This window comes from Plasmodium gonderi (genome assembly GCF_002157705.1).
Source record: "Plasmodium gonderi DNA, contig: Chr08, whole genome shotgun sequence".
NCBI lineage: Eukaryota > Apicomplexa > Aconoidasida > Haemosporida > Plasmodiidae > Plasmodium > Plasmodium gonderi.
In genome coordinates this window covers 1,331,772-1,343,889 of record NW_021628933.1, presented here as the reverse complement: position 1 = coordinate 1,343,889, position 12,118 = coordinate 1,331,772, and the positions used below count along the sequence as shown (strand labels likewise).

The 12,118-nt window shown below is 32.9% G+C and overlaps 4 protein-coding genes across 4 annotated transcripts in view; 3 read left to right on the top strand and 1 right to left on the bottom strand.

Moving 5' to 3' along the window:
• The window catches only part of PGO_082700 (aspartyl proteinase), a gene marked incomplete at both ends in the record, with an annotated part of 3,882 nt that extends 1,208 nt beyond the window's left edge, over positions 1-2,674 (top strand). Inside the window, 8 exons of the mRNA XM_028687492.1 lie at positions 309-348; positions 1,091-1,143; positions 1,267-1,332; positions 1,488-1,591; positions 1,823-1,996; positions 2,245-2,263; positions 2,390-2,449; positions 2,589-2,674. Coding sequence (XP_028543293.1) covers positions 309-348; positions 1,091-1,143; positions 1,267-1,332; positions 1,488-1,591; positions 1,823-1,996; positions 2,245-2,263; positions 2,390-2,449; positions 2,589-2,674 — 602 coding nt within the window. The remainder of the gene's footprint in view (positions 1-308; positions 349-1,090; positions 1,144-1,266; positions 1,333-1,487; positions 1,592-1,822; positions 1,997-2,244; positions 2,264-2,389; positions 2,450-2,588) is intronic.
• A 1,125-nt stretch (positions 2,675-3,799) lies between these two features.
• Positions 3,800-5,936, top strand: PGO_082690 (hypothetical protein, conserved; the record flags this gene model as incomplete). The annotated part of the gene is made up of 3 exons (XM_028687491.1): positions 3,800-3,825; positions 4,092-4,310; positions 4,454-5,936. 3 exons carry the CDS (start codon positions 3,800-3,802, stop codon positions 5,934-5,936), a joined length of 1,728 nt encoding a protein of 575 aa, XP_028543292.1.
• A 1,092-nt stretch (positions 5,937-7,028) lies between these two features.
• PGO_082680 (hypothetical protein, conserved) lies at positions 7,029-9,167 on the bottom strand (the record flags this gene model as incomplete). The annotated part of the gene is made up of 1 exon (XM_028687490.1): positions 7,029-9,167. The coding sequence occupies one exon, from the start codon at positions 9,165-9,167 to the stop codon at positions 7,029-7,031; it is 2,139 nt and encodes a 712-aa protein (XP_028543291.1).
• An 893-nt stretch (positions 9,168-10,060) lies between these two features.
• On the top strand, positions 10,061-10,993 carry PGO_082670 (hypothetical protein, conserved; the record flags this gene model as incomplete). Its single annotated transcript, XM_028687489.1, has 4 exons — positions 10,061-10,064; positions 10,201-10,342; positions 10,556-10,692; positions 10,866-10,993. The coding sequence occupies 4 exons, from the start codon at positions 10,061-10,063 to the stop codon at positions 10,991-10,993; spliced, it is 411 nt and encodes a 136-aa protein (XP_028543290.1).
• Between the last annotated feature and the right edge of the window lie 1,125 nt (positions 10,994-12,118).

The window sequence follows — 12,118 nt, the reverse complement described above, 5'->3', positions numbered from 1 at the left end:
TAATTTTCTTAAAAAGTTAATGCATTCATATGAATAAAGTTTGAGAAGAAATAGAAGAAAAAAAAAAAAAAAAAAAAAGAAATGTTGTAATAAAAATTTAAAAAATTTTTTCATTTTAAAATATTGGAAAAAAAAAAAAAAAAAAAAAAAAAAAAAAAAAAAAAAAAAAAAAAAACAGAGTGAACAAAATTGCACTCTCTATGTAACGATGCAACACAATTAACATGTCCATAAGAGGTTGAGTCAATCCATTCCTTAAAACAAGTCTTAATTTTTTTTTTTTTTTTTTTTTTTTTTTTCTCTCCAAGTTCTTGAGCACGGATACGACGATGTATATTTAAAAGGACTGTAAGGAATATAAAACGTTTCTAATTTGGTTGTTTATCAAAAATGCTTGTAAAAATATTTCTGATTGAACAGCTTCATTCAAATGTTTTTTTTCCCGTTTCTTATTTTAGAAAAATTAAAAATCAAAACATTGGATTAGCAATTGAAGGTTATAAGAAAGAGAATGCACCCCCGCTTTCACCCACAGTTTCTAAGAAATGAATTATAACATATGATGTATACATTTTTTAAAAAAGAAAAAAATGTTCATTTTTATAGAATCTTTGCACCCCTTTTCGGATTTGCCCTTTGACGGAATTGTTGGCTTGGGATTTTCAGACCGTACGATATTTTATCCTTTTGACCTTTTTTGTCTGTTTCTCCTTTTGGCTCTCTTTGACCTACTGTACTTCCTTCAGCACACTTACAACGACACACATAATTTGTTTCTCCCCCTTAACCGCTCCAACTTGTGCGAAGCGGATTTTAGTTTTAAAAACGGATACGGGACACCCTTAATTGAGACAATTAAAAATCAGGTGTGTGATCTAATGGGGACACGGTGACATAGAAACATGGAAACATGGAATAATAGAAACATGGAAAAATAGAAACATGGAAAAATAGAAACATGGAAAAATAGAAACATGGAAAAATAGAAACATGGAAAAATAGAAACATGGAAATTCACAATCGTGGTGAAACAACTCAGGCGTGAATAACATAAGAATGATCAAATTCCCATCCCTTCCCAAAACGCTAGAACCTTCTGCAAAGAAACATTTTCTCCTTTTACGTGCCAAGGAAACTGCAAGAGTAAGCACAAGTATGTATGTATGTATGTATATACATATATGTATACCAGTGCGTCACCACACACACATCTTCAGATGCACATTTAAGGGTTGAAATTATTCGAACTTTTCTCTCGTTGGACAGGTCTGGCTCTATTACATTCGGTCAAGCTAACAGTAAATATGCCCTTGGAGGAAGAGAAGTGGAATGGTTTCCTGTCATATCAATTTGTGAGAGATAAAAAAAAAAAAAAAATGCACTTGATATATTTTTTTAATCATTCCGAATTCTTCCTATTCTTTACGCATTTTAATTACATATGTAGCACACATACACATTCATTCTTGCGTCATTTTTGCAAACAGATTTCTGGGAAGTTAACCTGATAGACATACAACTCTCTGACAAAAATTTAAACATTTGTGAAAATAAAAAATGTAGAGCTGCCATAGACACTGGGTCTAGTTTAGTAAGAATTATTTCTTAATCAATTCAATGAGAGAAGAAAAAAAAAAAATTGTCTCACGAAATATTGTGACCTAAATTTTTTTTTTTTTTCTTTTTTTTTTTGAACTGTTCATATTTTTTTTATTTTTTTTTTTGAACTGTTCATATTTTTTTTATTTTTTTTTTTTGAACTGTTCTTATTTTTTTTATTTTTTTTTTTTTGAACTGATCATATATATATTTTTTTTTTTAGCTAACTGGACCATCTAACATTATGCAACCACTAATAGAAAAGCTGGATCTACAGAAGGACTGTTCAAATAAAAAGAACTTGCCAAATATTTCCTTTATTTTAAAAAATGTCCACGGGAAGGAGGTGAAACTTGATTTCACACCAGATGATTACATTCTTGAGGAAACGGACGAGGTAGTGCAAATGGAAAAGCTTACGAATAGAAGCTAGTCACTGATAGAAACATGTTGTTTTTGAGGGAACCTTTTAAAAAATAAAAAAATATGCAAAAATTTAAATGGAACATTATTAATGATAAATGATGAACAGAAAATACGTATTTCGTGCGAGGTGTATACTTCATTCCGTCCTTCACACACATTATACCTTTCTCTTCATTTTTTTTTTTTTTTTTTAATGTTGTGTATGTACATCGATTGTAGGAGGATAATTCTGTTCAGTGTAAGATTTTATATATAGATATGTTATTATCTAGTGCGGTTAACTTTGTACTGTTTGTAATTTTATCACCTCTTCATTTAATATGTTGCATTCGTTTCTTCTCACCTCCCCTGTCCGACTTTACAGGTGTTATAGGAATAATGTCGCTAGATATTCCTGCACCTCGAGGACCTATCTTCGTTTTTGGTAATGTTTCAACGAATTTGCCGAAATGACAAGAATGAGTGTTTTCCACTATGTATATATACATGCATGTTCGCCGATTGAATATGAACTACCTTCAGTATGGTCATATTTTTTTCGTCCCACTTTAACATACGCACAGGAAATGTTTTCATACGGAAATATTATTCCATATTTGACAATGACCATAAACTGGTTGGTCTTATTGAAGCAAAGCATAATTTGTAAACAAGTTATTCTGTGTGTGCGATTGTCTCTGTATAGTGGTGATACAAAAATGCCTTTCGCACTGCTCATTTACTCCTGCGAAAATACGACTTTTTAAACAGAATACGTATTCCTGACGTTTGCCACAATCGTTCGCAAAAATTCATCACCTGTAGATGTTCATTTTGGTGCTGCCCATTTTTGTACCACTCAATTATTCTTTTTCAATTACCGGTCTTCTACATATCGCACATTTATTTCTTACTTCACGTGCATGTAATAGCATAAATGATATTATTTTTTATTATTTATTTATTTTATTACTTTTTTTTTTTTTTTTTTTTTTTTTCCTTCTCCATATCCCTTGTCATCCATTTTTTGTTCATAAAAAAATGTTAAGTGATGTATTCCAAAAGGGGAGCATAGTGTAGATGGGTGAACTGAGCCATAAATTACATGTAATAAAAAATACATGTAAAAAAACTGCATGTAAAAGTGGGCCTAAATTTTGTATCCTTTTGTCGAAGCACATTTGTTACCTCATTTCCGTCTTCCAATATAATCATAACCCATTGATACTTGCATTGTGTAAACTCAAGAAGGAAAATCCAAAAAAAAAAAAAAAATGTAAAATAAATAAAAATAGAATGAGGCATTCTTTTTCTTCACAAGAAAAAAAAAAAAAAAAAAAAAAAATGCACCTTTTTTCTTGAAATAAAAAAAGAAAAGGGATTATGTGTGCATACATAATTACATCCTAGGGAAATATAAATTAAAGAAAAGTCCTTTTTTTTTTTTTTTTTTTGCTTATTTTATTTTTTTTATCCATTTTCGAAATGTAAAAAATACGGTTAGTTCCATTTATAGAACAAGGTAAAATGGAAGAACGGTTAGGAAATGTGATCATAATATCATAGCGCAATGTGAACATCCAACTTTGCTATTTTAAAAAGATTAATTTTTTTTTTTTTTTTTTTTTTTTTTTTTTTTTCCTCCCTGCGTCATTTAAAATTTTCTTTTTGTTGATTGTGATCATAAATTCTTTACAAAGCCAAGAAACCCTCTTTTCTCGAGGAAACAAAACCATGCTGTGCAAGAATAACGGATGTGCACAATTTTAGTTGAAATTAACATCTCTTAGATGAAATGAACCACCTCAAAATTATTAACAGGTGAGGTGCATGCGACGTGAAAGAAGACCTTTAGCTACCACTCGGGAGTTGCTTCTTCACAGTTTCGCTACCAGTTCGAGTAAAGTTGGTTCCACTTCTCCTAAAGTTGGTTCCACTTCTCCTAAAGTTGGCACCACTTCTCCTAAAGTTGGCACCACTTCTCCTAAAGTTGGCTCCACTTCTCCTAAAGTTGGTTCCACTTCTCCTAAAGTTGGAACTCCACACCAACGTATCATCACCTTGTGTTCACCCCTTTTTTTTTTTAGGCACGGGAAAAGCTTCAGTACCCTGTCATCCCTGAAGAAAAAATGGCAAAACCTAGGATCGTACATAACGAAGGAAAGTGACATGTCCCATTGGAGGGAATTGAATGCAAAGCTTTTCGAAGCAGAGGTGCTTGTGCAGAAGCAGGAAAAAGAGAAGTTTAAGAAGATCGATTGGAATATGTGGAACGAGAAAATTAGTAATAAGGAGGTTTTACTATGGTAAGTACAAAGGAGAGTCTCCCAGAAAAAAAGAAGTATACATTTGTTTATTCAGAGAAACGTGGTTTTATGCGTAACACACTCCACGCTTGATGTAATCGCATATTAACACATTCTGTGAGTCTTCCCCTTTTTTAACACAGCATGAAGAACTTCTACGAATATCAGATGAATTCTCTTGAGGAAATGGAGGAAATGGTGAAAGTGGAGGAAATGGAGGAAAAGAAGAAAAATCAAGAAGACGAATTGTTTGAGAAAGCACTGAAAAATTGCAAGGAGGCAGAAAAGACATCAGCTGAACTTCTGATAGATGGAGCAAAAACTTTGTGGATAAATTTTCATAACCCAGCAATAACCAACTTAGATAATAATGAATGGATTGATAGCGACTTGTATTGGCAAGCATTTGTTGAAAAACATTCGACATACAACCTGAACAGCAAAAGTTTAACTCCAGAAGACGAAGAAAATAGAAACATGGAAAAGAGCGAATGGCACAAGAAAACGACAAAATTTAATGAAAGAAGTGACACTCCCATTTTGTATGATTATATGATTAATCTTCCATCGTGGGAATATTATGATATTAATAGAAGAATTTTTTTAGAAAATTTAGTATACTTTTTGTTAAGAACAGGATTATGTTATAAATTTTTTCCTGAATTGTTTAGTTGGAAATGGAAAACTCACATAGAAGATTTACGATTTCAATATTTAGAAATAGCTCAGAGAAGAAGAAAAAATTATCAATTATCAACAGAAAAAAGGGAAGTGCCTTTGGAATTACAACCAACGGATTATGAACATAAAGGGGAAGAATATCATATGAAATTATTACAACATTTTAGGGATTATCAAAATTTAGTACTTTCTAGACTTATGGCACATTATATATTTTTATGCGACCCATTCATTCCTGTGCAAACAATGGAAATGCTACAATATGTATTGAGATCATATGAAGGCGGAAAATTATATAAATTAAATAACGACCAAGTCAATTGTTTATTTTATTTACCACCAAATTGTGATGAAAACAAAACAAATATTACATACAAACCATTGGAAGCACTAACTAATTTTAATCGATATTTGCAAGGGAAAAATATAAAATTAAACGATTCTTATTTTGCATTTTTACAAATATTTACCCAAATTATACAAGAAAGAGGGGATTTTTGGTTAACCATTCCAAATGAAAATATAGCCGATTCATTTTTGAGACGATACAATAAAGACGATTCACTTTTCCCTGTCTTTGCTGAGTACATTTCTTTGTTAAAAGAAAATTTTAAAAATAAAACAGAAATTTCACCAAATATGTATGAAAATGAAATTGTACCCATAGAACAGAAATATCTAGACGAATGTTCTTTTTTTGACCGGTTAATCAAAACTTTCCTCCCAGAAGATATTTCACTTTCATTTGATCAAGTTGTTCTGCCTGACATAACCAAGTTGGACCTGAACCAAATTAAGAAATTATTAAATGAGAAAAAAATCAGGATGCTGCACCCTCAAACACAGCAGGAGGTTCTTGACCCAGACGTGTTCATGCAGCTTGTCAAGCAGGAGGAAATCCAGCGTCAGCAGATCCACGAGTTCGTAAAATCTCTTCCAGCCTAGTGCCGTCTGGTGTGCACAATGCGCTGTATATTTCAATATATTGAAATATGTAGAAATATTTATATACATATATATATATATATATTAGGACACATTTCAACGGTCTACCCATTCGTCATACTTATGTTTTCATTTCGATAAGCAACTTTGTCGTATGTTTTCACCTATGCATGCCCACCTTCTTCGACAACCTCGTCTTTTCCACATTTTATATCCTTTTTTGCATGCTTTTTCTGCATTATTTATTATTATTATTTTATTTTATTTTTTTTTATTGTGTACGCACATTATTCTGTCTATTTCACCTGCTAACTATTCATAACTCTAATTTATTTACATTACTACCACTATGGGTATGTGAATACCAAGAATATGAAATGTCTCAAATATGTATGAACTGACTTTCCATCCAAAGGGGAGAGGGAGGGTAAAAAAAATTTTCAATCTAAACTGTTATGGACCCAAATGACAAGTACTTTTTTTTTTTTTTTTTTTTTTTTTACCACTTGGATGATCGTCGTGTATAACCGAGTAATAAACTCACGCACAAGTTTATTTGCATTTTTCACTCTTTAAGATATCTTATGTATCAGCTTGGTCAAGAAAAAAAAAAAAAAAAAAAACACACACACACACACGTACATAAACACATAAACACATATACATACACATACCATCCTTGGGGAATTAAAAAACACTTTTGAAAACAAAAACAAAACGAGCATGCTTAAATAGACAAATGGATCAAATTAGGTAAATATTTTTTACCCGAAACGGAAGTAAAACGTGAGTAAATAAGAGCACATGTATGCCTAAGCGGATGGGACGGATGCATATACACATTTTTGTGTGCATGTAAAAAGGTGGCTAAATGTGTGAAAACGTAAAAAAAAAAAAAAAAAAAAAATATACATATATATGTATATACATATATATGTACATACATATGTACATACACATGTACACCCATTTAGGGTTTTAAAGAAAAAATTAAAACTAGCATGAATGTACTAAAAACGGGTGGTACTCACTCCTTCACGCGCGTAGGCTGCAAGCGATGAAATTCATCAGTTCTATGGCCTGGCCGATTGATCAAAATTGGAAGAATTGTCCTCTGGTCCTTCCACGAAGGTGTGGGCATGATTTCTCTGCAGTGATTCGATGGTTTAGACCTATCCCTCCCCCCCCCCCCTCTGGTGTCTGATGGTGTGGGTGCTTCCGATTGAGTAAAAAATCAACGACAAATGGGCCAATCGGTACTTCCGCCTGAACGTTCAGGTATTTTTGAGGGAAAAAAGGGAAAATTTTTTTTTGAATAGCTGATTTGTTAATGTCATAATAGCTAGGTTTTGTAATGTGCTGATATGCCCTATTCAAGAGGTTATATAAACAGTGGAGGAATTTTAGGGAAAAATGAAAAAAATCATACAGAGAATGTAGTACAAATAGAGTGACATGTATTTGGTGTGCGAATGATTTACTATTTGCTTTTCTTTTATTTAACAGAATAAGAATGGAGCTGACTATGTTAATATCAAAGTAGGTATGAGACATGGATGAATAACATATGGATACTAATGCTAAATCTGTGAATGTGTGCAATTTTGCTAATATATTTCGTTTTAAAAGGGTGCATATATCTGTGGGAATGTGTATATTTAACTTAATTAAAGAGACGTAAAAGAGTGTCAAATTTCGGCTATCAAGAGAATTTATTATATTCTTCTTTTTCATAATCAAGTTTATAATAAAATGTTCTTCTCGTATTTGTAATTTTCCAAAAGCATGTAACAACATCGCCACATTTCCTGGTTGCAATAAATGTTCTCTTTTAAATAGTTTATTTTTAATAATCTCAAAAACTTTTAATTCACTCAAATTGAAATTTGCATATGCGTTTGCAAGTATTGCTAATTCAGATGGCTCAAAAAGGTTTGCATTTTTTTTAATATAAGTAAATAAATAAGAAAAAAATAATTTGTCATAAATCTGACATTTTGCATAAGCATTAGTTATCATAACAATTTCAACTGCTTTGAATTTGTAAAATTTTGAATATACAAATGGAAAAGATCTGTTGAATATATCATAATAGTTTTTTACTCCTAATTTGGAATATGAATTTAATATATTTGCCAATTCTTGTTCATTAAATTTGTCCATATTTTTTTTTATTTTTTTACTTAAATGAAAGAATAAATTCGGGAATAAAAAATTTAACTTACAATAAGCATTACATATGTTACTAATAGATTGATAACTAAGTTCATTTATTTTTTTCTGTATTAGTTGTTCCATATGTTTAAATAAATTTTCATCTCTGTAATTTAATTTTCCAAAACAGTTTGCTATTTGTGATATATCAAATGTATGTAAATCTTCTTCTTTACAACTTTGTATATAAATCGATGACTGTCTGAGGAAATTTCTATTTACCACTTGTACTCTAGCGAAAGAATTTAAAATTAAAGCTAGCCATCTTACACACAGGCTTGCTTGTATATTTTCACTGTTTAACAATTCTGTTAATTTCACACTTAGGATGTTCCAAAATGTCTTGTCATCAAATTGGTGTATAGCTAACTGGTTGCATATTAACGAGAGAGACATAAAGAAATCTTTGCACTTTATATAGTCCTTATTTAGATGTAAGCTTTTTATTACTTGGCTACTCGCATATGATAGTACGCACTTAAGTTCGTCAGGTCGTTCTTCTCCATATGCTTCGCTATGAGATTCGTTTGGTGGGTCCATTTCGGATAATTCCTCTCCATTTGATTTTCCCCCACATTTATCCCAACCTTTATCCCCACCTCTGCTATGTTCACCATTTCCCAATCTGCTTCTATGCATATTTACACATCCATCGTGTACGTCTTCACGTTTTGGTACCCTACTTGTAACAGATGTGCAGCATATATATGGCCAAGCTGATCCTGTTTTGACAGTTTGTTTGTATTTGTTTAAATCTTCTACATCTGCTTCTGTGTCTAAGCATGATGACCATTTTTTGTAAAGACATCCACCATTGCAATCCTTCAGATGGTCATCCAATTGTTTGTAGGTTTTTTCTTCCATATTACCACACTCAATACGCTGATTTGCAACTCTATGATCAAATTCTAGTTTTTCCACTTTTCCTATTTTCCATCTCGTCCTACATTCATTGGGACATTTGTTCCTCAAAGCTTTCTTTGTAATCATAATTCGCAGGTATATATGTTTCAGCATTTTTTTTTTTTTTTCTCTGAACCTTACGTTTTGCAAAACGAGGTGATATATATACAGGGAATAGGGCTAAGGGGTCCCCATTCCATATGCCAGTGAAGTGGGTCTCTCACTCAGGTGCTGGCGAGCGCATGTTCAGATTTGCATGCATCTGTATATGTGCATATCTACCTATGAATGTGCTTATGTTCGTGATTACATGCTCAGCACTTTTCGATTTTCCAAGCGATAAAAAAAAAAAAAAAGCGCTTGGCAAATCATACCACTTGGGCAGTGAGTGAAGAAAGGAAACGTTAATGAAAACATGTGAGGCGAGGGAAAAGGAGTCTCGGCCAGTAATCTCATACCGCTGTTGCTACTGTTACTGCTACTATTTTGTTTGTTTATTTATTTTATTTTATTATTTTTTTTTGCGTGCTTCCATAACGCAGCGTGTACTATATTCTTATTGCTGCCTTCCGGGGAAGCATCGCTGAATTTTCATTTATTTGTAGCTGCTTTTTGTTGGCTCAACAAGGAGTATTATTTTTCATTGAAGGGAAAATTGTTTACTCTAACGAGAATTGCTTCACATGTGGAATAAGAAGTGCTTTACCTTTGACAAGATTTTGTTGCACCCCTTGATTTTTCATTTTCTTTTTCATTTTCATTTTCTCCAATCAGGGTTCCCCTTTTTGTGTGAAAAAAAATTGTTATAAGGAGCATACGTGTGAATTACACATGGCAGACTAATGGAATTCCATACTATTTGTTTACATCATACCTTTCCTCTTTCAGTTCTACTTCTCATGGTTTTATGAGTATTACGTTTCACCATCATATTCTCTAATTTTTTTTTTTTTTTTTTTTTTTTCCCCCCACCCCCCCCCCTTGTTGCTCGATTAAACGTGGAGTGAATGGGTAAGTCAAAATAAGAAAGCGACGCGTAGAAATTTCATTTATCTTCGCATAATTCTGCATGATCTCTCGGCCTTATTTTTTACACTATATGGTCATATAATATTTTAATCTTATTTCATTTCATTTTTCGTTAAAGGAAAATCATTCTACAATAGAAGCACTCGGTTGTGGTGGGGGCACTATCATTTAAGAATCGGTAGTAGGTTGCAAGTTCGTCTAAACAAAGGTGTGAAATTTTCTCATTTTGAACACATTGGCCGATTTATTGAATTCGCTAGGTAACCTCGTGGGAGAAAAACTCTTACTCTGGAGTAGTAACTTTACAGTCTGCCCATGCATTGGGGTCAGCCAATTTGGCCACCCTGCTTTGCTGACCACACCAAACAACTAATCACCAAAATTTCTCACAGCCCACTGTTCCTCCAACTTCTCACAACGTCTGACAACTTCTGACAACTCACTACACTGCATTACCCCCCCTTCTGCTAAAGAAATTCTAGATCACTACGAGCGGCAACCCTGAGCAAGTGTCTGCGTCGAAATTTCTGGGGATCAAATTTTTACTTCACTGGAAAACCCAAAACAGGTGAAAATACACAGCAAATCTCAAAGAAGACACAGAATGAAGGTACAGGAAAAAAAAAAAAAAAAAAAAAAAAAAGGAGAAAAATAGAATGAATAAATATGCTATTTCATCTGCACTTTGAGGCCCAAGTGTTTTTTTTTTTTTTTTTTTTATGAGTTCCTAAGAGCCGAGCGATTATCGTGCACAGGGGCTCATCCACACCTACACATTTGCAGGAGCTTACATTTATGCAGTCGAACGAGGAAAAATAACACCATCCGAAATAGAACTAAAAAAATTGGAATCAGTTCTAGGGGTCCCTTTAAGAAGAGAAAAACAGAGAACACTCCTAAGGAGACTTTAAGGTGGAGAATTTCCCCATCAACACCCACCCACCCTCTCCAAAGCACAGGTGTTCAAGCTTTAACCTATATGCCCACACAGACACATGAAGACATGAAAAAAATTCCATTGTATCATTGCTTTTGTATTAAGTTCTCTTTCACTTTTTTTAGTAACTATCACCTCCTTAATTTCTTCATGATTTACATGCATACGTTCAGAAATATTTTCCCTATACGTACTTTTCCCCTTTTTTTGCTCATAAGAAGGGGGGAGGGGGGGGAAGGGGCCAAATTAGGGAGATAAACTTTTTTAGCAAACATTTTTTTTTTTTTTTTTTGGAAGAATACACACTTGTTCATCTTTAGATCGTGGTATCACTGAGGTTATATTTCGAATTTGTGCATGTACATATACATGTATTAAAATGATTTGCAATGGAAGGGAGAGGAGGGAGAAATCTCTCCCCATTTTAAGCCCCATTTTAGGGGAAAATTTCGTCCACCTCCCCCCTTGATAATGGGCTTAGACATTCTTTTACATAAGTATATTTTCGCTCCTGAAGAATGGTTGATTCATTTTCATCTTAAAATGGACTGTCTACTTCCGACACATAGGTCAATGAACACATATAAAAAAAAGAAGAAGAAGAAGACGAAGAAGAAGAAGAAGACGAAGAAGAAGAAGAAAAATATAGGAATCCTGCAATTTCATTTTCATCTTCTCTGTTGCCATTCTTCACCTCTAAAATTTAAGAGGTCACCCCAAGGGTAGTAGTGTATATATACATACATATATACACATTTTTAACCCTTTTTTCCCTATTTACTCATGCCTTTTAAATATACCATACGATCATACAATATACAATACAGCTGTCTTCCCTCCCCCCCCCTCCCTCTCGGCCATGTGTGTCTTATTTGGCATTTGCAAATATATGTTACAGAATTTGCTTATCATATGGTGTATTTGTTCGTGTGTGTATGTATCAGCATGGAGTATATAGTAAATTAAAAGTTACGTTTATCCTCAAATGGGTTTAAAATATGTGTGTACAAAGCAGACAGGATTTGCAAATGTGTACATATATATATGATCACACAACCCATGAGAACTGAAACCTTATTTTTTGAATAATAGTTCCATA